At 41.2% G+C, this 26,419-nt stretch overlaps 1 protein-coding gene across 3 annotated transcripts in view; it reads right to left on the reverse strand.

The window, feature by feature from the left end:
• Window positions 1–26,419, reverse strand: part of UBE4B (ubiquitination factor E4B) — a 108,490-nt gene that overhangs the window by 23,462 nt on the left and 58,609 nt on the right. For all 3 annotated transcript variants that reach the window (XM_039842272.1, XM_039842274.1, XM_039842273.1), the window contains 12 exons: window positions 21,700–21,841; window positions 20,357–20,457; window positions 19,242–19,356; window positions 15,727–15,810; window positions 13,195–13,251; window positions 12,529–12,645; window positions 12,332–12,430; window positions 11,649–11,762; window positions 10,154–10,352; window positions 6,952–7,090; window positions 1,867–1,966; window positions 535–662 (listed from right to left, as the gene is read on the reverse strand). In XM_039842272.1, the coding sequence (XP_039698206.1) occupies window positions 535–662; window positions 1,867–1,966; window positions 6,952–7,090; window positions 10,154–10,352; window positions 11,649–11,762; window positions 12,332–12,430; window positions 12,529–12,645; window positions 13,195–13,251; window positions 15,727–15,810; window positions 19,242–19,356; window positions 20,357–20,457; window positions 21,700–21,841 (1,395 nt within the window). The remainder of the gene's footprint in view (window positions 1–534; window positions 663–1,866; window positions 1,967–6,951; window positions 7,091–10,153; window positions 10,353–11,648; window positions 11,763–12,331; window positions 12,431–12,528; window positions 12,646–13,194; window positions 13,252–15,726; window positions 15,811–19,241; window positions 19,357–20,356; window positions 20,458–21,699; window positions 21,842–26,419) is intronic.

The following is a 26,419-nucleotide window of genomic DNA, read 5'->3' on the forward strand; positions in this document are numbered from 1 at the left end:
ACACACGTGCTTTAAATAATATTTTCCAGTCCCGCAGAGGGCTTGGGCCACCTTACCAACACCAGTGATCCAGAGACGTCATAATAATAATAAAACAATAATAAAATAAAAATGGCTGCCTGGAGATGTCCGGGCGATGCTAAAAGGATCAACAATGTTCGTAGCTCATCTCTAAACTGGCGAGGTATTTTCCTGGGCCCAGTGCTCAAAAGAGCCTAAAATTCTGTTATCTCCAGCTTTTAGCTTCCAATTTATAGATTTCTTTTTTTATCAAAGACTTTATGGGCAATTTTCAAAAAGTACTATGTCAGAATTAAAATAAGGGATGCTGATATTCCCTTATTACCATAACTGATTATGGAAAAAAGAGTCATTAATATTATTAATTTCACAGTGTAGATAAGTACACTCTGGAAATTACAAAATGGATTCCTGGTAAAGTAAGGGTCTGGGTTTTATCTGCGGCCTTTGACGAACAACGCGGACGGCAGAGCCTGGACAAGCAGAAGGGAGGCCAAGCGGCAGAGCACTCACTCGGGGTAGGCGGCATCCAGGATGCGGAGCAGCAGCTGAATGAGGAGGCCATAGAAATTCAGGCACCTTCTCAGGAAGCTCTCGTCGAGTAAGCCAGCGTCGGCACAGGCCTTGCACCGTACCAGTTTCTGTGGAAGAAGGGATTAGCTGCTGGCGGCGTGCCGGTAGCGTGATGGGCAGAGACCCAGCCAGGAGAAGGGAAGTCGGGTTCTAGGGCTCCGAGACCTTCATCCCTGACCAGCTTAGGATGCTGTTCTACAGAAAGGGGATGCCACGTAGACCCCTGGGCACGCGCCCAGCACGTAAGTGAGTGCTCAAAAAAGGTAGGTAATTACGGTCACATCTGAATAACTGGGCTGGGGAGGGGGTTGACGAGGAGGCAATTTGGGTGCCAGGGATGGTTAGTGGGAAGAAACCACACAAATCCACATCTGAAAATTCCAGGTCACTACTTATGAGCCGCCCTTGGGCAAAATGCTATCACGCCCACCCCAGAGGATCGCTGTGAGAATTAAAACACGCGCACACACTGACACATAAACTTAAACGGGTTAGAGAGTCTGTGAAACATTATCTGCAGTGTGTTTAGGGGCCTACAGACCCCAGATCGGGGCCCCTGGTTCATTCTGCATCTTGAAGAGGTCTAGTGTATTAGCAAACAGAACTGAAACCTCAGGTGGTGCCAGAAATCTAAGTCAGGTGAAAGTTCCACATATCATCCTAACAATCAACAGAAAGCAAAGCCAGCTGACACCCAGCTTTCTAATGTGAAGATAAACATAAGAAAAATGCATAAATTTGCTATCTGTGCTTCCCTGGTAGAAACTCGGCCAGCATTTTTTTAGCCATGCCTCATAAGCAGATATCTTCCCGTCTAAAGTTAGGTTCTGTGTTGATGGATCCTTTTCAATTGAAAATGAAGAATGAGGTGCAGAGGAAAGAGATCTTCCTACCACCACAAATCCGCTTTGGGAAGGCGTGGCTGGATATACTGGAGTGTGTTTTGGGGTGCAGAGTTGGGGGAGTAGCAGATGGGGAGAATCTTGCACAACAAAGTAGGGGAAGGGAGGCGATGATAAACTGAGCATGACAAAACCCATGAAGAATTCATCATGTGAATGGCATAGAAGATGCATATTTTATCCTGAGACTTAAATATTATGTATAGGCACATGCAAAGGATCAATAACTTTTTAAATGTATCATTTTATCCTGGGAGAAAAAAATAATGAAGAAAAAATAAGGACGTGAAACTGCTCACTCAAGGTGCAAATTCGGGTGGGAAATTACGGCCATGAGGCTGCTCTGATTATCCCAACTAGCGATGCAAACCTTCAGCTGAGTCTTGCAGCGCTTGAGCATTTCGCGGTGTCTAGTTGCCAGCGGGGAGTCTTTCCACTGGCTTTCATTATTTTTCAAATCTTCCACGGTCCTGAAATCAAAGAATAACAGTCAAATGAAAGAAAATACACAGATCCATCATCCATCTTATTTATTCATCTTGACCATTTCATTGATTCCCAGACATGTATTCCCACTCCATTTTAGCATTTCTAAAATCTGAGCATGTCTTACAACCATGGTTTAACTGTTATGGTTTTTCTTTCCTATTGGTCCCAAAATGATGTCTTAAAATTGATGGCACTTTAGATTTGATGAACTACAGTAAGCTCTTTTGGAAGGAAATACATTGTACTCTTGTTTTTCTGGGAGGGAGAAAAAGAAGTCTCATGACAATTCAAGGTTACTATGCCGACTCGATTACCCAAAACGAAGGCTACTTTACTAACGGCATTTCCTTCTCTTCTTCGACAATCTTTCCCTTTGTTTGGAGGGTTCTTCTCCGAGATTTCCTTCCTTCGGGTGTCTGCCAGGTAGTCTTCTCTGATCACGTAACATGCTGCATGTTTTAAAGACTGGCTCACTTACAACAATTTCGACCCCCTTCTATCAAGACATTGTGTAGAAAACAAGAAGGTGATCATTTTTTAAGAAACTACGTTTCCCAGACTCCCTTGCTGCCAGTATTTCTGCGCATGACCTAGTCCACCAAGAGGCGAACCCTCACTGAAGGCAGAGGTGAATACTGTGAACTGGCAGCCACATGGTTCTTCTGGAAGCACAGTGGTAAAGGGCTTTTGCCTGAAGTGGTGGCAATGGCTCTATTGCCAGGCTGAACTCTGACGCAGCTTCCGAAGCCGGGTTCAGAGGAGAACCTTTTTCCAGCCAATCCAATGATGCAATAAAATGAACAGTAACCTTTAATAATACTCTTTCTGTTTATCCCAGATAAACTGGATTCTTTTGTCTGTAACTGGAACATAACTGTGGCAGACAGAATAATGTCCCCCCACCAAGATGTCAGATGTCACTCCCTAATCCCCAGAACCTATGAATATGTTTGTTACCGTACATGGCAACAGGGACTTTACAGATGGGATTAAGTGTATGAACCTCAAGATGGGGAGATTATCCCGGATTGCCTGGGTGGGCCCAATGTCATCACTGGGTCCTGATAGGAGGGAACCAGGGTATAAGAAGATGTGACAACTGAAGCAGAGGTTGGAGAGAGAGCTGGAGATGCTATGCTGTTGGTTTTGAAAATGGAGGAAGGGGGTGATGACCCAGGAATGTAGGTGGCGGTGTCTAGAAGCCAGAAATGGCAAGGAAAGAGAGTCTTCCCTTGAGTCTGGAAGGAGGATCTGACCTTCTGGCCTCCCTCTTCTAAAAACTGGATCCACCCAGATAATCCAGGAAAATCTCCCCATCTCGAGATTGTCACAGCTGCAAACTCTCTTTTACTACATAAGGTCACATATTCACAGGTCCTGGGGACTAGGACATGAACATCTTTGAGACACTGCTATTCTACCTACCACATATGTAGTGACAGAATGTGGGAGTATGTGTGGGAATGGATTCTCAGATGCTTGATCAGCAAGGGAGGAACATTCTAACACGCTTCTATGCAGGGCTCGAGTCACTGACATGATTACACCTACCAGAGATTCTGCATCAACACTGTCCTGAGTAGCTGGGAGGGGTTCTAATTGCGCACCAAGCCATCTGAAACTTGGAACTGACAGCGACCTATGCCAAATGAAGTTGAGTTGTCAGGAATTCCTTGACATAATTAATTCAGAGGAAGGAGTCCGAAACGTAAGAAGCTGGGAATATTAACCTAGATTTACCATACAGGACTAGTGCAGATAACCACCCTCCTAAACACACACGGCTCGACTACGTCCTAGAGGGTACTTCTTGTAGCGCCACACTGAAAAATGCACACGTAAGGGGAACACCAACAATTCTGAAAAGCACAACAGTGACCGCCCATTGTAGGCTGAGATTGATGGTGGCAGACGGTGCCACAGAAATGCAGTCTCCTAAGCCAGTGGTAGTGATGAGATCCAGGACGGCAGCCACTCCAGGATGAAGAAACAGACAAACCCAGTCGCAGTCTGAAATTTTTATAAGCCTCTCTCAATAACTGACATTATAAGCTGATAAAATCAGCAGCTATAAGGAAAATTCCAACAGAAAATGAACAAACTTGACTTAACTGACATATACGAAACACTGCAATAAACACAGAAAGCGCATTCTTTTGGCCTATGTGGAATATTTTCTAATAGAAATGCTAGTCCATAAGGCAAATCTCAAGAAGGTTCAATGGACACAAATCAGCCTATGTCTTCTGATCACGTGAAATTTGGCTAAAAATCAATAACAAAAGGTAAATGGACAAATTCCCCAAGAATCTGGAATTTAAACAACGTCTTTATATAACCCATAGGTCAAACAGTAATACAAATTAGAAAATACCTTGAACTGAACAATAAAATATGGCATACCGAAAGGTGCTCAACATCACTAACGATCAGGGAAATGCAAATCGAAACCACCTCGCACCTGTTCAAATGGCTATTATCAAAAAGACAAGAAATAACAAGTACTGGTGAAGATGTGGAGAAAAGGGACCCTTGTGCCTTGTTGCTGGAAATGTGGAGTGGTACAGTCACTATGGAAACAGTATGGAGGTGCCTCAAAAATTCAAAATTAGAACTATCATATGATTTAGCAATTCCACTTCTGGGTATTTATCTGAAGAAAACAAAGCTCTAATTTGAAAAGTTAAATGCACCCATGTGTTCACTGCAGCATTATTTACAACAGCAAAGACATGGAAACAACCTAAGGGTCCACCAACAGCTATAACAATAAATAAATATGACACACACATAGGAATATTATTCAGTCATAAAAAAGAATGAAATCTTGTCATCTGCAACAATATGGATGGACCATGAGGGTACTATGCTAAGTGAAATAAGTCAGACACAGAAAGACGAATACCATATAATCTCATTAGACGTAGAATCTTAAAAATACAAAAAACAAAAAACAAAAACTGAGCTCACAGATACAGAGAACAGATTGGTGACTGCCAGAGGTAGAGGGTGGGGGTTGAAGGGTGGGTGAAAAGGGTGAAGGTACAAATTTCCAGTTACAAAATAAATAAGTCATGGGGATGTAATAGACAGCATGGTGCCTATAGTTAATAACACTGCACTGCATATTTAAAAGTTGCTAAGAGTAGATCTGAAAAGTTCTCATCATAAGAAAAAAGAAATTGTATCTATGTATAGTGACAGATGTTAACTAGACTTATTATGGTGATCATTTTTCAATATATACAAATACCTAATCGTTACATTGTACACCTGAAATTAATATAATGTTATATGTCAATTATATCTCAATTTTTAAAAATGACGTACCAAAAATGAGGGGTGCAGCTAAAGCCATGCCGAGAGGGAAACTAAACAGCCTTAAGTGCATATGTAAGAATGGGCTGAAAATGAATGATTTAAGTATCAATCTTAACAGGTAATAGAAACATCAACAAAAAGCAAATTAAATTTAAAAAAAGTAGGAGGAATAATAAAGATCCTACAGACATTAAAATGATTCAGACAGTATTATGAACAACTTAATGCCAAAAAATTTTGAAACTTTAGATGTCATTGGAAAACTGACATAAGGTGAAAAAGAAAATCCAAAGTCCTATATCTATTAATTGAATATGTAATTACATACATAATTAAAAACCTTCCCACATAGAAAACTCTAAGCGCATCGACAAATATTCATTGACGAATATTTCCAAACATTTAAGGAATAAATAAATATAATTTTTACACAATAAACTTATCCAAAAATATAAAAAGAAGAAAGACTTCCCAACTCATTCTGTACGGCAAGCATAATGTTGGTATCAAAATCCGAGAAGGACTTAACAAAAAATGAAAATTATAGGTCAGTCTTTCTTCTGAACATAGACTCAAAAATCCTCAACAGAATATTAGCAAATTGAATACTCAATGAGATATAAAAGCAATAATATAAAAGTCGAGTTTATACCAAGAATGGAAGACTGGTTTGATATCAATCACGTTAAAAGAATAAAGATGAAAAAAAAATCATTTCCTTGATAGAAATGAAAAAAGCATTTAATGAAATTCAACTCCAGATAAGAATAAAAAACTTTTAGAAAACTAGAAATGAAAGGGAATTTCCTTAATCTGATAAGAGGATATATAAAACAAAACAAACAAACAAACAAAAAACTTTCCTCCATTAACTGGAATAAAAGAGAAATTTCAAGAAGGTTATTTCTATTCAAGATTGTAGTAAAAATTATAGCCAGAGTACTAAGGCAAGAAAAAAAAAGTATGAGAAAAAGAAAATTGTCATCATATACAAACATGATTATGTGTAGAAAGAAAATCTTGAGGAATCCACACAGTAACATTTAGAATTAATAAGTGATTTTAGCAAGGCAGATATAGCCAAAAAGTTACAGACACAGATAGGATACGCTTTCCATCCCAGCCAGACTACACCAGTCCTGGAACAAAAGGTGCAAGTGGCCATCCTATTACTAGTCCAGCGACCTGTTCAAAAAATGTTTGCTTCCTGTCCCTGTGACTTTTGTTTGTGTGGAGGTGCTTAACTAATGAAAAACAACAATGGCACTAGTGAATTAGAAGTTGAGGCTACTCTGGCCATTTTGGACTCCTTATGCAACAGGACAACATGCAAAAAACACTGAATTACATGTTGGCAGGAGAAAATGGTCTTGTTTATCAGGGGAAACCAGAGTTACCCTTGCACAGTCCAGGGTATGTCTGGAACCGTGCCCAGTAGAAAAAGTTAATGAAAATCTGTAGCAGCCACGTACCGAGGGCTGAAAACTCTAAGGAACCAAGCCTGGGTCATGTAACCGTGCAGACGTCTGGTCAGCTGAGGGACACGGATGTGGCCGTGGAGGCAGATGGTGCTCTGCAGCATATGCACCCACCTGCCATTCAAATCTACCAGTCACAGCCTCAGGACACGGCACCACGCACGTACCGATTGAGCTCCCGGATAGCCCGGAGTCTGCGGATATAGCGTCGGCAGCTGGGCAGAATCGAGAGGTGGTGGGCGTGCAGGGTGAGAAAGAAGCATTCCGTAGGGAATTTCGGCTCAGAAAAGGGAGGCTGATCTCCATCTAGAAAAAACAACATAACCCCCTGAATAAAATCGATTACAGAACAAAATCAGAGAAAAAAGCACAACCCAGAAGACAAAATTACACCTGAATTTTCAAGAAGTTTAGGGACACTTTCAAAAAATTACAGACTTAAGTACTGTTGTAAGAAAAACAGAATTCTTGTGATTTCCATTTAACGACCAAGTATTCTCCCCCATCTGATTAAATATTTACACAGATGTACACCAATGATCTTTTCTGATGTATCTTCTTGATGTATTTTATATGACCATCTCCATTATTTAATACAGGTCACAAACATCATTTTAAATCTCAAAATGGTATTAGATTATGTCAATAAGCTACAGATTCCAGTCATTTCCCTACTGGTGGGCATATTTGTTGTTTCTAATTTTTTTCTATTAAAAACAGTGCTAGGAGGATCTCTGTACAAAAAATTACTCCCTCAGTCCCCCAGCTTTGCGTATATTCTGGCAAGTGGAATTACTGAGAATGATGGTTTTACAATTATTGTTATGAATCCCCAGAATTCACTTCAGGTAGACCAAATAAATTGATTTAATGCCATCTATTTCTATACAAACTTATATTCCATTTTATTGCTTTGTTTTCAGATAACCATAAATTATCTGATAAGACAAAATGTAAGTTTGTATAGTATAGTTTATATACTATAATGGTAACTTGAGCTTCTTCAATTTGTATATGTATTTTTTCCTACAAGTATATTTTATTTCCTATGATATATACTGCTTACATTTGTCCCAAACAAAAGAAAAATTGTCTTCTGGCAGAACAGTTTGGCCTTACATATTTACAACAGTTCTATATTTTGAATGGTATGATTTTATCAATTATGTGACACATTTCCCCCCATTCTTTTATTTTACATATTTATTTTTTCTTGTTGTATAAAGAGTGTGTTTATATATTAGGAGATATACACATTGTCTCTGATGATAAGTTTCATTTCTTAATTTATAAATTTCTCCTGTTTGGCTTTTAGAAAAATGTTTAACCCTTTGATTCTTCTGAATTTATTAGTCTATGAGGTATTATTCCAGGATTATACCAGTAGTGACTCATTTAAATGACATTAATCAAATACTGACTTTACTGTTAATAGGTACTTAGTTCTTATGACGGTTTAAATATTTTTTTGGAATGTGCAGATTTGATCATATGCAGCCACTGCCAGGTAAGCATGAAATCTCTATCCTATTCCACGAATAATTTTATAATATTAAAAAAAATAAATGCCATAGGGTTTTGGTGTCTGTCATTAAATGTTTTATAACATAGAGAAAAAAACTCAATAATTCTAACACCTTCAAAATGTTCATATTTTAATACTACCAATTCATGAAGATTTATAAAACGTTTCATGAGATTTTTAACTGGCATGTATAAACTCTATATAGTAACTAAGTTGCTGCTATCATTTTTATTACATATATAAATAGTATATTTCCTTCTATTTCCTCTACATATCAATTTGATTTTGGCTAATTCAAATAAGAACTTCTTTACTGTATTAATTTTTCTTGCCTATCATATCTGTAGCTCATAAATACATTTTCTGGAGAGATAACAACAATTTGTGAGGAATCACTAGCATCCAAACAAAATAATTTTCCTTCTATAAACTCTAACTTCTTAACTGGGGCGGCTGGGAACCACCTGTCCACGTAAGCTGGACGTGGCCCACTGAGGTCTGGACCTAAACAAAAAAATGGAAAAGCAGAAAGTCATTTTTTTCCCCCACTTAGGAAACATTTTCAAACCCGGTATCATGATTTTTGAGTTTCTGCAACATAAATAAAATATGGTGCCCATTTCTCTCGCCTTTCTACTCTTCCGTCTTCCTGAACGGGTCTCTCAGACATATTTATCTGTCACGAGCTTCCACACCCTCCTTCGCCTGTTATCTTTCCTCCTCTTCCAGCTCCTCCAGCCTTACTCCTCTGCATGCTCTCCCTCTTGCTTCTCAGGTCGTGTCACTTTTAGCAAGGAAAGCGGCTGGGGTCCAGCAGCGTGGGCTCCTCTTCCTCCTCCCTCCCGCACACCCTCTCTCTGGAAGGGGCCTTCCTCAGAGAGGGGCGCCCTCAGCTCCAGCCTGTCTGGAGAGAAGTCTCTCCAGAGAAGTCCCCTTGACCTTATCCACAGCCCTATTACTCCCTCAACCCTGGCCCTGACCCCAAGAGCCCAAATCCTAATTCTGCCTGGTTTATCTGAAATCGGGTCTCCTGAGTGAAACAGACATTTCATAAAGAATTAGATTACTTCCTTTGCTATTGACAAATATGAGAAACTGAAACCAAATCAGTAAACATCTGGAAGGAAGACCTCAGATTGGGCCATGGGGTGGAGCAGAAGGCGGCCTTGGGCGGCAATGTGACTTGCCTCACAGGCCAGGTGAGTGTGACACATTTTGGAACCTTGGCCTCTCATATTTAACTAGAAGACAGCAGAGTTGCTATCAAGATATTTATTGAAGCTCATTTCCTGATAATTCCACGAGCCTACAGACAGAAAATTCCCTACCGAATGCAAGGAAAGGTCAAAATAAAAGGCACACTAAAATCTTGAGGTTATCATGTTGCCTATGTTTTGGTTAAAATGTGCCATGACTCAAAATGGCTTTGTACTGGCCAGTGAAATCTAGCCATAAAAAAAAGGCCATGACTCATACATCTCAGTACTGTTGACTGCTGAGCAAGACAAGCCATCAGGTCCTTAGACATCCGCCCTCTGCTGCTGTCCCTCAGAGCAAACCTCGGGGATGTAAAGAAGTCCTGGAGTCTGATGTGGCAGCTGTAGGGAGAGGGGAGTCCGTGAAAACTGGCCCTGAAGACTGAGGACAGGAGCGAGGGCCAGAGGGAGCAAGGGGCGGGGGGCAGGGAGGTGACAGACAGGGACGCTGTGGTTGCTGTGAAACCCAAACTTCAGGGTGATGCTGAGTCCACTGTATCTGCTATGGGACGTATATTTGTTCTTTCTTAACTAAAAACATATAGAAGGGCAGCATTTTAATGACCTGAAAATGAACACATTACTCACAAAGTTCAGTCAGCCAGTCGTTCACGTCCTCCATCGTTGCGTTTACTCTGGTCTCATCGTTGGGAAGAGTGATCCGACACCTTGGGTGGAATATATACGTGGGATCAACCGTCTCTAACTTGATCTTTGTACTTAGCTGCTGCAGCACCCAAAGAAAATTCAGCATAAATCCATCTGTAGATACCAATCTATCATCTGTCTGTGAAATATGAAAGGAAGTATTTAAAATAATGATGTGAATAAAAATTTGGCACAACTTTAGAAGAAAGGAGACCGAACTTTCATCCTAAAGTCAATGAGGACACGTGTATCGTCAGCACCGTCACTGCCACATCCGCAGGTGCTATCTGTTGAGTGTCAATCACGTGCGAAGCATTTTGTGCATTCTCTCGCTGAATCTTCACAACGGCCCTTACAGTCAGTGGTGCTGTTACTCACATTTTCCAGAGGAGGAAACCAAGGCTCAGAGAATTTAAGTGATTTGCCTCAGACCCTCAAAATCAGCAAGCAGAAACAATAAACAGCGCCCCTTTCTCTTCTGCACTTCCCCGCAAGAGCGTGGGAACTGGTCTCGCTGTTACCCCTGGATAAGTTTCTCTGGCTGACATCGTGCCCTGATCATTTGACGATCAAGAGAATGACAGTTCACATCGGCTGAGGGTTCACTACGGAACAGGCGCTGTTCCAACAGCTTTACATGTACTGAATCCCCACCTGAGCGACTATTATCCCAGAGGGCAGTGAGGAAATGGAGGCCCAGAGCAGTCACTGCCCAAGGTCCCACTGGCGGTCGAAACACAACTGGACATCCAGGCCATCTAAGGCCAGGTCCACGCTCTCCTCTGAACTTTATTTCTTCTTGAGTAGAAATGCCACATCATTCATTCCTTACTTAGTAGTAACAGGAGGAGGAGGCCCTGTACCTTTTCTATTCTAGCACGGCAGTCGGAGCCACCTGCCTCCCTCACTTGGACTGGTGCACTTGTGACCTTGTACCTGGTCTCCAGGGTCTGCTGCTGCCCCTCCGGCCCACGACCGCCACTCTCCCCTCCCTGCTCGCTATCCTCCAGCCACAAAAGCCGCATGCCGGGCTTGTCCTGAAGCTCGTTCACGCCCACCTTGGTGCCTCACATGTATCTAGAAAGCTCTTTTCCCAGCCTTGCAATGGCTGGCTCTTTCTTATCAGTCAAGTCTCCGATCAGATGTCACCTCCTTAGAGAGGCTTTTCTGCCACTTGACCAAAAATCACCCCCGCACCTTCTCCTGGTACCTCCACAGTTATCCTCCAGTCCTGTACCTTGCTTCCTAAACTCTATGACTTCAGAAATAATATGTTAGTATGTTTACTCATTTACCCTATAGAACATAAGCTGCACAAAAGGAAGCGTGTCTGTCTTGTTCACCACTGTATGTCCATTTCCCAACAATGTCTTAATAAATATGAGCCAGATGAATGAATTTAACGAATAAATGAAAGTAGCCTTCAGGACCCTACCTGCATCTGCGCCTTCTTCGTGTTGGCGTTGACGATAGCCGCCATGTAACCCAGAGCGGCCTCACGGGTCTCACCATTCAACAAAATACTATGCAGAATCTTGAAAAGCTCTTGCTGAAATGTATTTTAAAAGAAAAAACATTAAAACTTTATTTTAAAAATTATTCCTTTCTGACTTCGAGAACAGCTGGCTTCCTTCCCAATTGCTCTCCTCTCCCATGTCCACTTCTTTTAGGAGAACTTGACTACGAGAGGAACAGAAGAAAGGTCCTCATCCAATGGGGCCAAGATAATTAGCATGAAAGCAGAACACGGAGGAGTTACGGTTTCAATAAAATAGCCTTTATTATTTCCTTTCTAAGATGGGATCGAAATTACCTTAATTACGCTGTAACTAGCCTATAATTTTGCTTTTAAGTTCCAGAACCGAAGATATATAATTTACATCGGGGAGAAGCGAGTCCCTGAGGGGTACGCGCAAACCAACAGTGCTCACTCACTCCCATATTTTAAACGCCGAAGAGCAAGCTGGGGAGAAAACATGGCCACCAACTGGGGGCGGTCCCCAGGGATGCCCCACAACAAGGGTGCATACTGTATTCTGCTGGGGTCACTATTCGAGACACAGGATATTTGGATACAGGCTCTCTCTCATTCGCCCTTCGTGTTTTCTGGACACCTACCCTTCCCAGCTCCAAGTAATGCTGCAGTGACTGGCTAACCACGCGAGTGTTTTCCAGGGTAATGGCAGGCCCTGAGAAATATTTTTCAACCACTTTAGCCTGAGAAGAGAGGAAACAAATTCAACCAACGTTTAATGTACGTTTGGGAAGGAATCGGAACATAAGAGCAGAAAAGTGCAAGTGGCCATCGTACTTACATCATCTTCCGCAAAGACCGAGAAGCTAAAGAAAGACCCCAAGTAGGAGAGTCTCTGCAGCTCCCGCCCAGAGCCAGGGCTTAGGGACTTAGGCAACCACAGCGGCAGGGAAGCAACCTGGGCAGAAACAGAGGCAAGTCAAGCTGACTCGGCAGGTGAGGCACGCTGCGACGCACAGCGTTCTCAGCAGCCAACCCGTCCAGCTGGTCCTGAGTCACCGGCTCGACGGACTCTCAACATCCAACACACAGGCTCACAGATGTGTCAGACCCCGTCGGTATCTTCTCATCTCAGATGGAGGAAAGCCCCCCAGCTCCTCAACGATTTTACAAGGTGGGCTTTTAATTTTATGTCTCAAAATACCCTCTGATGGAGTTCAAATGAGCTATTCTTCTACTACCAAATGACGTTGAGTAAATTTTTCCCATAGGACGTGTTATTTTAACTGTACGATACTTATAAAACATTCACAAAAGAAAGTAAATAACTTCATACACGAAAGAAACAACATATATGACAATTTAACAGTTGAGAGCCACCCACACATTACCTGCATCTACATCTGAACGTCCTCCAAGAGACATTTTTCAGATAACGTTACTTAAGGAACATCTTCTGAGTCACATGCTCAGAGAAAACGTGCAAGCTCATCAGGGAGGCTCTTACCAGATTGCACACGGGGTGTGTCTTCCCGAACTTGGTTTCACAGAGCTCACCTAAAGCCTTGGAATCAGATCAGAAAGAGTCATTTGAATGTATTTCATCCAACTGCCGTGCGTAACTTCAAGGAGTGGCTTTAATTGCTGCTATAAATACATATGCATTCCCTCCAAACGCTAACAGCTTCGCTGGTTTTCTGATTAATAAGTAATACACCGCACCATAAAACATTTCAGATAAAACAGAAATATAAAATGAAACAAGTCACTCGTAAACTTTACCCTAAGAGATAATCTCTACTGATATATTGTAGTTAACAGGTTTCTAGACATATTTTGTACCTACACACATGACGGTGCATATTTTTATAAAAACTGATGTTTTTCACTTAACATCTTTCCATGTCAAAAAGATACGCTTCATAAACTTTAGATGGGCAATCTTGCCAGCACTAAACAGGACCATAAATAATTACAATTTAATAAGCTACCAAATTCGAACATATGTAAAAGTACTCCTTAGTTTCAAGATCTCTGGTTTTTTTGAGAGCTCCACCATTGTCCTTTGGAGCTCCGATCCTTCTCACATCAGAGAATCAAGAAAAGTCGTTTTCGGGGACACGCGCACAGTCTACCATGGCCACGACGATCCAGGCAAACGCCACTTTAACAGTGAGTTTAATTTTCTCTGTTGTTTGGGCATAGCGCGCGGACACTTCCTGGAGAAGCCACCAAGGCTCAGAGAGCCGCTGAGAACGAGGCGTTCTCACGGCCCGGCGCAGGAGCTCCCAGACTCTGTCGTACATCAGGGCTGCCTGGGAAGCTCTGACAGTCCCCACGCCAGGCCACACCCCTGACGAATTAAATTACAATGCCTGGGAACTGGGCATCTGTGTTTTTAAAAGATCCCCAGTCAACCCCAAGGTATGGCCAAGCTGGGGTCCGCCACTGACCCAAAGGACGATCGGCACTGTTTCTGATTTTGGCTCCCCTGGTCTTCCTTTTCCTGCCTCTCACTATTGTCCTTTCCTGAAAGGCACTCTCGCTGCTGTACAAGCATCAATAATGGTACAAAATAAACCTATTGTCTGTCATAATGAAGGCCTTTGTCTTCTGAACACTCTGTTGCTATCTGACACTAAAGGCTCCTCACTGAAACATCAAGCTAATTCAAACCGCCACAGAAAAGTCAACAATCCCATGAAGGAATATTTACATAATACAGTGATGATTAATGTGCGGTAAAATATTTCATCACTGAACTCAATCAGATTATTCTACTTCCCTTTATCTGCTACAGGAAGAACAGGGTATAAGGATTATTAAATTTTATTAGAAGCCTGAATAATGTGGATAATGACAAGAGCCCTGACATAAATCCATTTAAAATTATTTCTAAATAAGAATTCTCATTTCCATACCTTTAACGTTCAGCCTTTCAGTTCAGTTTTCATTTTTTAAAAGAGAGAAACTCACCCTTTGAGTACACCTCTGTGTTAGCATCTGTCACAGTGTGATTTTCTGACTGCACTGTTGTGGCCTTGATTTTTGAGGTAGACAATGAGCACCCTGCGGAGAGGTACCCTGTCTAATCACCTCCTGTGTCTCCAGTGTCTGGCACAGAGTAGGTCCTCGAGTAAGTAGTGAATTAATGATAAGGTGGAATGATGTCAAGTAGAATGAGTAAAAGGGACAACCACAGTAAAAAAAATATATATATCTATTTAACCAAGCCCTCAATTTACACAAGGTTGTATCTGTGACATGGAGTTAATGAATTTATTATTTTGATATTTCCCTTCACATTTCTAGAATGAAAAATATTCAGTAATACATCGAAATATTTTTCTCTCAAAATTTCAAGGAGGCAAATTCAGAGAAGAGAAGAGCCTCTTATTGTCCTTCTGGTTCCAATGTTTTCAGAGCAGGTAGGGCCCTCGATGAAGATCTAAGCTAAAAATTCTGTCCACAATTCTCGCCTGCTCTAAGTGCCTCAGGAGCTAAGCAGATCTGTGTTTTCTGTGGTCAAGTAAAGCGTGAAGGGAAGTGTACAGCCTCAAGAAACGGGGAAGAGGAACGAGAGAACCACTCAGATTTTCTGTACAAAGTCACTTCATAAAGGTAAAATTGTATTACTTGGTCTAACTCTGCCTTTTTATTTTCATTTGTAATACTTTTTTTTTTTTTTTTAAATAACAAAATTCCATCCCAAATATGGTATGCTAATTGCCAGGAAATCAGAAGGGTACCACCAATAATTATCATTCTCACAAGCTATACGATAAGGCAATGCCCATTTCCATGACTGCATCACTGCCTCCCACCTAGGACACAGTGAGTGGGGTGGGTACTGGGCTGCTAACTGTCTCCACTGATGCATCTCACTGCACACCAAACACTGCATGGCCAACATAATGACTGCATGCTTTAAATCTGAAAACAAGGGTGTTCATGGACCTGAAAGAAATTGTATGTTAAAATAATCCAGATGAAAACATTTACTGAATGAAAGGGTTAAAGAAAAAGAACAAAGTTTTACCATGAGAGGGTATTTAAAGTAGTCACTATCGAGGGAGCACTCTTTGGCAGCAAGAGCCAGGCCTTGTAAAATGGGGATAAAGATCTAGAAGAAAAACAAAACAAAACATAATCAGAAATGTAAGTTTAAGAAAATTTAAGAACGAGAGGCATGTCCTATCAAGTGCTGAATCTGAACGTGCAGGCGATTCCCACTCCTTCCCGAGGAAACGCCGTTTTGCACATAAGGGAGTCTAGAATCCAGCCACAGAGTGCAGCTTTGTCCTTTGACACGGTTGAACAGAAAGTAGTGCAGCTGAATTCTCCAGAATCACAGGATTTCGTGAACCCTAATTCTGGCAGGACTCCCAGTGATTCAACAGAAACTCAGAAATTTGGAGCGTGCTCTCAGACTCTTCAGGGGTCCTTAGTCAACTAAATTCTGTCCCTCTCAGCAACACATGTGTTTCTGATTACCAAGCACCTATAATCTGTAAAGAAACTGGACTAAATGTTCCAATACTTTCTCAACTCTATCAATAGTCTTAAAAAATTCTTTGTTGCTACCTTCTCACCTTCATCTAATTCTTTCCATTTTCCCGTTTACTTTGAAGAGAACAAGAAAAACAGACCAATAATGGATATTACTATTATTACATTACATTTAATTATGTAGAGCAAAAGCTGGTAAATGTTGAAATTGAAAAAAAACCTGTATTGGCGTGTCTTACCTCATATATGTGGTAATTAACACGATAACCTGACATCAGAGCCTAAGGGCACTCAAATTTACTTTTACAAGTTTACCATTAAAACCAGGGCCCATGAACACAACGCGAGATTCGCTCAGCACAATTCACCTTCAAATTTCACAAAGCCCTCACTGGTCGACACATTTAGAGGTTTGGGTGGGATTTAACGTTAATAACAAAGTAGAAAAAGTAGAAAAAGTTGTAAGCAGCAGCTGACAGTCTGAATGCCAATAAGTTGAAAAAGGGAGTACTTTATAAAACCACTAGAAAACCCAAAAATTTCTTTTTCCTACTAATTTCATCCCCCTGTACTGAGCATCTTCATCTTTAAGCAGCACTAGAAGGTACCCGGGTTACAAAGTGCCTTGGAGGACCTTGCGATGCCAACATAGCTCTGGAAGAGATTTCTCTAGTTTCTGTAACTCAAACAATTGAGGTAGGAGTAATTGCTTTCACAAACCAGCTGAAAATGGGAGGTAACGCCTAGGTGAGGAGGTGGGGAACACCTACATTGCAGTCAAGAAAAAAACAAACAGAAGTTCCAGAATCACCAAAAATAAATTTCACAATTGGTCATCTAGAAAAATCTCTAAGCATTTTTTCCAAGAATGCCACAGAGTAAAACATCTTTACTTTTTCTAACAGTTTTACCCTCTGTTGCTTATCCTCTAGTAAAGTTTAATTTATAATAAACAGACAAAATATTACTAAGCATATTTTTCAAATAGTCATATACTATACCATTTGTGTGACTTACATATTTTAAATGATTCTCTCGTTTTTAAATAAACACCTCTCAGCAGTGATAAAAAAATGCTGCAACTATTCCTCTCCAATCCTAAATTCTAGCTACTATTTATTTCTGTTTATTTATCTGTGAATATCTCAAACATTAAAAGAAAACAAAAATTTCAGTCAAAAGATTTAATAATTCAAATTTGCCACATTCTTAAGACAAAAAGGTAAAATGCCGCTTTTCAGTTCAGCAACTCCATTTTACTCAACCCTTCTCTTGAGAAAACACACACGGTTAAGACAAACAGTGTTCAAGACTAAGTGGCAGAAAAAGGCATCCGAATTCTATGATTAAAAAGAAATAGGTCTGTGGTGGCTGCACGATATGTGAATGTAATAAATGCCACTGAATCGTACACTTAAAAATGGTTAATTTTGTCATGTAAATGTCACCTCAATTTTATAAAAACGAAGAGGTCATTTCATAACGTCTGTGTAAGTTTCTTTAGAAATAAAATAGGCATAACACGCCCCTTTCCGCTGACCACTGGGCTGATAATACAGTTGAAGCTACTCCGTCTCGGCTCCTGAAATCACATCTTTTCGAACAGAAGCTTTCTAGTTAGTGCACATTACACACATAATAGAGTGCATCGCAAACCTTCCAAGGCTGTTATTTATTTTCATCAGAGTTCACTTATCTTCCTAGAGAAGAAAAGCTCACTATGCTGCCTCAAATATTTCCACAAGTCAACCAGGCCATCACTGAAGATGAGCAGCTGATGAATTCCCGACAAGAGTACCCAGCACCCACGGGGATTTTTACTCCGGGATTCTGCTTTTACTGCTGATTTGAAAACATAATTCCTGAGAATTCAAAGGCCTTAAAATGAATAGTTACGAATAATATTTAGTATAAAAGCAGATTAAAAGGAATCACATCAATTATACCTACTGCTTCTGTTACTCTTTCTAGTCACACAAAAAAGAAATGGTCATATAAAAATTGTAAAGAAATGTCATAAAAACCCTTTCATCAAGGGCAACAGCTGTGTGCAAGTTGCTATGGTAAATGCTGACTTTACAAGACAGGCCACAAACAGCTATCAAAATGGAATGCTAAATTTCAATGTGGAAGAAACCTGGAAGATTAAGTTTATTATCTATTATTTTTATTAAGCGCTCTCTCTCTTTTTTTTAATAGCTATGCTGCTTATTTTCAGTTGAAACCGTTTATATTCTTTGGAACTTAATCAGACTGCCACTGAGCTAATTTGGTCGTTAATCACAGAACAATAACCAGGAAGTTGTATTTATTATTTTAAAAGGAAAATTATTGGTTAGAAGGAAACACTACATGAGAACTTTTTTGCGAACATTTAATTATAATTCTACTGCATTAATACAAGCTAAAATCAGCGACAGACACGTATGTACAGTTTTTGGTTTGGTTTTTTTAAATTCGTAAGCTTCATTATTAAATATTGCATATATGCATTTTCACTTGACTTTACACAATACGATACAAAAATGAATGAATGCTTAATGAGCAAAGTAATCAGGAAGATATGAGCCATCATTCCCAGTGTAGCGGTAAGAAGACAAGCATTCTATGAGGCGTGCAGACTGCCACTGAGCTAATCTGGTCGTTAATTTATTCATCTCCTTTTCGTAAACTCAGAGAGCTAATCTTCAACACCCTTCATCTGGCAGATGCACAGCACACCTTACGCTCTCTCGGTATTTCTGTGTTAAAAGCTACATTAAATCAGGAAAAGGGCCTTCTTGTTCTTATCTCCCAAACACTTAATCCTGTTCAAAATAATCAATGCTTGACTAGTTAGCTGAAATGGCATAAGGTTTGAACGATGCAGCTGACCATCTGACATCCCTAAGAAAAGAATCTAGGCAAATAATACATATTCAGATTCCAGAACAAATGGTTCCGACATACAGTGTATTTAGAAATTGGCATAGAAGCTCTAAGCTAAATGTTTGGACATAGAAGCTCTAAGCTAAATGTTTGGACAGCAAACTCGCAAACCCTTACCTGCTTGAACACTTCTTCATCCTGGTGAGTAGTTCTCACCAGTTCCTGAATGAAGCCATACGGGAGATTCCTACACAGCATATACGGCACCAAGAAGGACGGCTGCTGCATGGACCTGTGGACCCACGAGAGTCAACAACTATAGTGAGTGAACTCATGACAGCATAACCTCAGAACATATGCGATGTCACATCAGCAGCAACTGTCCTGTCAAAAGCCAAACTTAAAATCTGCTGAATATTCCACACAATACTTTTTAGGCAAAAGATCGCCCTTTGCGTCTAAAAAATGAGATTACAGAATTTTTTAAGGAATGACTCTTCTCTTACATACAGCCCTTTAAAAAGAAAGCATTAAAAGTTTGAAGCATTCTTGTCTCTTGTTTATGCTTCATCCAATTAAAAAAAGAGATTAGGAGCAGCTAAGAACTTTTTAAAACTCTTAGTAATTTTAACCATGGAACATTTTATAAGTTTTAGTACATCATTTTCCTTCTTTTTGTCAAGCTTCAAAATATATATGGCTGTGGTATAGAAAATGATGTAAGAACACCCAGAATGAATACATGTTGTAACTTTGTCATTTTTCCTTGACATAGCTTGGCATTTTTCCTTCAGATATTTTTCATTAAAAAAAAAAAAAAAAAAAACTCTCTTTTTAAACTTGAAACTTTCATGGGATTGTCGGAAACAAACAATAATGTAGTACTTTGGATGATTCCAAAATTATCTATTCCACCACTATGCTTTATTACTGAATAACAGAAACTGTGCGAAACATAGAAAATGATCGTCTGCACATTTTATCAAAAACCTCCACTGACTTCAAGCAAATGCTTTTAAACTAAATTAGAAATGTCTGCCTTGATGTTGACGTATTTTAACAATGGTCTATTCCAATAAAGCACACCCGAGTGTTTTATTTTCACAGCATCGTACTTTACAGAAGAAAAGGGAACTCAAGAGATCATGCAGTCAACCACTCTCACCTTACAGGTGAGGAAGTGAGGTCTCTAAGCGGGGGCAACGTGGCTAGGCAGCCTGCCGCCCACTGACTGACGGGATCCCCCGTCCCCCCCTCCCCCGCTAAGGTCAGGCACCTGCCGGTTTTCTCACCTTGGCTGTGTGAGGGAACCCTGTAGTACCAACGCAGTATGGGATATGCACTGTGAGCGGATGTTGCTCAGAAGCTGGCTGACTGCTGGCTGGCTGCACATCTGAAGAGAAAGGTGGAGGTTAGGGCCGCAATGGCAAACAAAATAATCCCGTACTGCTGAAAACTGACAGGAGTCAGAAGATGTTAATCTCCGGAAAACGGCATGCTTTTCTCTTCCCTTCTTCATGATGAGCAGACTAGAGCCGCCGTGCCGGCCCAGGGCACCGCCTCTGCTGCGCGCTGCATTAGGGACGCAGAAGGCGGCGTGAGGCGGCCACTCAGGAATCTCAAAGATGTGCCTGTTCTCCCTGCTGTCGCTAGGGCTAAGTGTGACAAACCCCCCACAGGCCCTTCACAGATATGAAACTAACGGGTAGACGACCAGATCAGTGTCTAAGGAAAAACCAGAACTAGAGAACGAAATAGGAATAGGATGAGAAAATGATGAAGTCGGTCAGCACGTGACAAGAGAAAAAGTGTAGCTTCCTAAGTTTAAACCCAACTTTGCAACTTGCTATTTATGTGATTCTAGTGACGACTTAGCCTCTCTGCGGTTCCTTTGCTTATTCACAAAACGGAAGAAACATCACCTATGTCACACTGGACCACACTGCTCCAACTGCATGAGCGTGGGACTCACGCTACTGCAGACCTAGTGGGTGTTCGGCGTCCATAGGCGCTTCATAAATGTTGCCTATGACGACGATTATGACCGACTATCAGAAATCAGCAGGGCCATGTAAGTTGCTGGTGGCAACGGCACTGGGCCCTGTCACTTCTCCTTAGGGTGTGAGTCCCACGAGGGCAGGGACCTTCATCTGTTTTGTTCACACCCCAGGATCCCAGCGTAGTGCCTGGCATGTGGTACATGCTCGATAACCACTTTATGTTATTTTTTAAATTTTATCTTTTATTAGTTTCAAGTATGCAGTACATTGGTTAGACACTTACATAGTTTATGAAATGATCCCCCTGATTGCTCTTTTTCCCCTCTGGCTCTCCGCCTAGGCATTACATTACTGCTGATTGCGTTCCCTGTGCCGTGCTCCCCATCCCCGTGACCACCTCCCAACTACTAACTCGTACTTCTTTAACCCTTCACCCCTTTCTCCCAGTCCCTCAAGCCCCTCCCCTCTGGCAGTCACCAGATCGTCCTCTATATTTGTGAGTCTGTTTTCATACAACCACTTTATTGATTGAATAAGTGAATGAAGGCTGAGTAGGAGGTGAAAACAATTATTTATCAAACAAAGAACCAGTGTTCTTTTTGTGGGTTCTTTTAAATGAATCTATTTCCTAGTACCTTTGGTGCTTTTTTTTCCTCTATCCCAACTCGGTCAAAACACTCGATGAGGTAGTTCAGCATATCTGTCTCCTTGCAGGTCTCGATGGCGAAATGGTCGCTGTAGGGATCCCAAGCACTGGCCCCACCGGAGGCTCCCAAACTTCAGAGAAGAGAAAGGAAAATCGGTGATTCTGATCTCTTCACAATAAATTATTTTAGGCAGAGTTCGCATTTCTGCAGCAGAAAGCCTGTTAGGATGCTTGCATCCAAGACAAAGCACAAACACCCATGCAGCCAAAGTCGGAGCTGACTGCTAGTTTCCCCTGCTCCAAGTCCAACGATAGTCATTTTTAGTTAACATTTTATTTTGACTAAGAAGAGAATCTGACCAGAAACCCAGCACCTTATCTTGTTGGGCATGGAAACTTACAAATCAGAGGACTAAGAACTGCTACGCATTTGAGGGGATATCGCGTGTACTTAACCCAAACTGGCCAGCTTCACTCAGGCGGACTTGTAGGTGACAGCCAGGCTATGCTGTTGCTGTCTTCGAACTCTTCAGGAGTGACGTTTTAAGGAACTAACAAAACATGCCCTGCTCCTAACTTATGGCATAGATCTCAAAAGCCTTCATCCAGCACTGGGCAATGAGAGCAAGGCTTAGGAAACTGTCCAGTTAGGAGGGGACACAGATATTTCTTATCGACACAAATTTCCCAAAACTTTCTGTGAAAAAGGCACAGTAGTCAATAAAAACAAAAACAAAACCTTGCACTAGGTGCATCGAGACTTGGGCGCTTTTCCCAGTCCTGCTGCTTACTCATCACCTGAACCCAGAACCTCGTCTTGTCTGCAGCGAGGGTTAAATGAAATCACGTGGAAGTGCTTTGTCAAAGACAAGCAGGATTGTTATTATCAGTAATAACTACTCTGAGACCGAAGCCAAACATTATCGCAAGGGTCAGGAGTGAGGGAATTAAAGTTTATATCAACCATCAATAGGTCATATCCCAAACCTGATGTTTAACTCACCGACTGATTTGATAAATACAAAACATATGAAGAGATTAATCATGGCATAGGAACAGGCTGGAAATTTTGAAATGAAGAGAAAATGAGAAAACGAAAACTTGGCAAAAATTACATGTGAAAGATGATAAATGGGAATGGCATCAGAAACCTGAGAGGCGCGTTCCTACTTCAACCCAGGGCAGACCATTAAAGGCTAGACGCTCAAAGGACCGAGAGGACTTGAGATATTAATGACACGTTATGCAGACAGATGATTAGACATGCAGATCTAATTCTGGAATATGTGCATAACTGACCTTAGAATTTTAGAAAGATATACATAATTGATTTTGGAATGAAAGTACGACATTATAGTATTTCAATAAAAGAGAAAAACAATGTCAGTTTTAAATCCAAGGCTTTCAGGCCAGAGTCCAGTAAATTTGAATTCCTACAATACAGTCTTCTATGTCAGACAACTCACTATGCAGGTCTGACAGAGGGAAGGGAGGAGTCAGGGCTGAGAGGCAGCCAGAGGCACAGGGCAGCCGACGACCTCCCGACTGGGCAGATAACTGACCCGCCCCCAAGGAATTCCCCCACCAGAGTCATGACAAAGATGGGCAGATCAGCGTGGGAACCCTCAAAATAACAAAAACAAAGAAATCTTGTGTCTTCCTATCAGTTAATTTGGGGGCGCACTTCATAGATTAATGGCAAGATCTGGTATCCATTAACTGGCCTGACAAGAGAAAGAGGAATACCGCAATAAAGCACAGAAAGCAAAACCAAACAGAAAAACCCACCCACAAGCAGAAGTGTGGTGAATCTCCAAAGGCAGAAAGGGAGAAAGGTGAAAGTCTTCACCTGTAGCCATCTTAGTGCCCCGCTACGGGCTACTCCCCCCGCTTCCTTCTGAGGCTCGTGACGCGGCGGCTCTACTCGCTGCTCTCCCCAAAGGTGAACTTACAGGCACACAGGCTTAAACCTACACGCAATTAGGGTTAATTTTCTTCCGAGCAGCTCTTGCAAATGACAATGAAAACAGATCATCCCCATGTTTCAAATGAAAATGTTAAACCACACAGTTCCTTGATCATAAGCCCCATATTTCTCACATTTTACACTTCCGTAATGAAAAGCATCGTATATTTTATGTCACTAGGTCCTTGCCGGGGCAAGGAGTCAGCGTGATGCAGTCCCCGCAGCCAGCAGGCGGATACCTGTGTGAAGTCAGCAGGTTTAAACGGTGGCTGCTCACGCGTGGGAATTCAGTTCCATTCTTAGCCAACGCCTCTCATTTCATTTTAACTCAAATTTGAACACCTCAAAAGCCAACTAAAATATCTTCACAAATACCGCACTAAGACATGAAAAGTGGCAACATATACAGAAGGCGGCTCGTGCTGTGCCAGGCAACGCAATGAAAGGCGCTCAGAATACATCAGAATTTTCAAGGCACCAAACGACACTTCCCGTTGACTTTCAAGAGACAAGAAAGAAGAAAAAGAAAAAAGAAACAAAAGTTTAACCAACTAGGAAGTGTAGAGTAAACCCTAGTATTCGTCCATATATTTTCAAGTTATCGGATCAATCCAAAAGGTGCTAAAGCGCATCATGATCACAAGTGTGAAGAGCGACCAGTCTCACCAACACTGTGCAAAAGTGTCAATGGTCACAGTTCATTGACAAGGATCTTCAGATTCAAAGTGAAAGAGTTGGATTCAAAGTCTGAATGTGACACTGAAGGAGAAAGTGGTATATAGTATATATGCATCAATTTATGCTTATCGATAAACATTTTAAATAATACCTCGGTTTTTTCCCCAAAAAAAGTTGTCACAAAATCCACGATGTCATTTAACAATGATATAGCATATAATATACGTAATATAACATTAGAAATGTGTCATATTTAAGTCCTAAGAGTATTGCAAAAATTATACCTCCCTCTGGGAGAATATTTGAACCATTTTCCGATAACTACATCAACAGTTCAATTTAATAATGTAATTACTTCACATAACAGAATCACATAATAGCTGAATCCTTCAGAAAACAATGAAAATATTCCTGGGGATTTACACATGCATTTGATTTGTGCAAACTGAATCCATTTTAAATGCACCAAGAAAACTTGTTTCTTAAAAAAACATTCCACTGCACTTTCTTTTCTTCTATAAGGGGACTAATCATCCATCTATTTTCTTATTTTTTTGAATGCAGATTCTAGAATTTTATATCTTCTTGATGAAGGCAAAGTCTGAGCTGTGCAGATTTAAGCGATGTGCATTCACTGAACAAATGTTCGCGTGTGCCTTCCGTGTTCCAGGCACTGCTGTAGGTCCTGGGGGGCGGGACACGCGGGATCAGACAGATCCAGACCTTGTTCATATGGCAATTATGTTCCAGTGGGGGAGACACTCAAAACCAAATAAATACAGCAGCGCCATGAGAGAAAATAAAAGGAAAGCACAGGTGACAGAGGGTCCAAAAGTGTGGGGCGGGGGGGGCGGTTAACGTAACATTTAACACAACTGGGCGAGGGGTCGCCCTCTGATAAGATGGCATTTCACACAGACCCAAGAAAGTCAGGGAGCAGGCCATGCAGAGATGGGGGGACAGCTGTCCCAAGAGAGGAAGCAAGTGCAACGGCCTACGGCAGGAGGGAATGCACTGAGTGAGTTCAAGAACAGGATGGAGTGTATGAGCCGGAGGATGTAGGCGCGTAGAGGCAGACGAGGGTAGAAAGGAGAAGCGAACGTGTGTGGGCGTGTATGCACGTGTGTGCACGTGTGTGCACATGAGATGCAGGGTCTTACAGGCCAGGGTGAGAGGCTTCGGGTTTCACTCTGTGTGAGAAGAGACATCACTAGAAGGTGTTGGGGACTGCCATGGCAGAAAGATTTCTTTTTGACTGTTTCCGTGTGTCATCTCCAAGCAGTGATGACCAGCAGAAATCAGAGGGTAAGTATCAATGTTTTCCACTCTTTGCTAATTTCCCCTTTCTCTATTCACTTAGGCTTATTATGATTTTCAAGATTTAACCTCCTTCACTAAAATAGCTAAGCGGTAAGAACAAAAAAATTTCTAGTTCTCAACTTCCTAGGACACAATTAGAAAAATTTTCCCCAGAATAATTCTTGCTATCTTTACCATGAGATATTTCACTTTACTTACTCCCGCTCCTGCAAGAAGCAGTTCCTTATAATTCACACAGCTCTTTTCGCAGAGGAATGTTTTTACCTTTCTTAAATTAATCCTTATCATCAGCACTATAAATAACATGAACATACACCGCAACTACTTCCACAAAGACGTGCTCCACGTCAACCCCCGTGGGCGCGCAGGAGCGAGACAGACCCCACCCCGCCGAGTCCTTCCTCCACGGCAACCTTGCCAGGCAAGCAGGTGTTAAAACTGCTTCCTTCAAAGCAAATAAAAGTCCGAGATCAATTAGAAACGGAGAAAGAAAACAACTACTTGCCGAGTGCTCAAATTAACAAGGTTTTCTGCTGCCTCTTTCTGGTTCTGGCTCCACAAGCATCTTCAAGTTCCTCTCTGTTTGTTTCATCAGTTATGTATTTTTAACCGCTCCTTTACATTCTTTTTGATATCCAGAATCTATAAATTGCCAAAATCTGGATAGATGTGACTTCATCCTAACAGCCAGTAAAGGACTTGCCAACTGACTGGAATGGAATTTTATAATTAAGGAGTAAAATGT

Source organism: Pteropus medius, unplaced genomic scaffold (genome assembly GCF_902729225.1).
Source record: "Pteropus medius unplaced genomic scaffold, Ma_sr-lr_union100, whole genome shotgun sequence".
NCBI lineage: Eukaryota > Metazoa > Chordata > Mammalia > Chiroptera > Pteropodidae > Pteropus > Pteropus medius.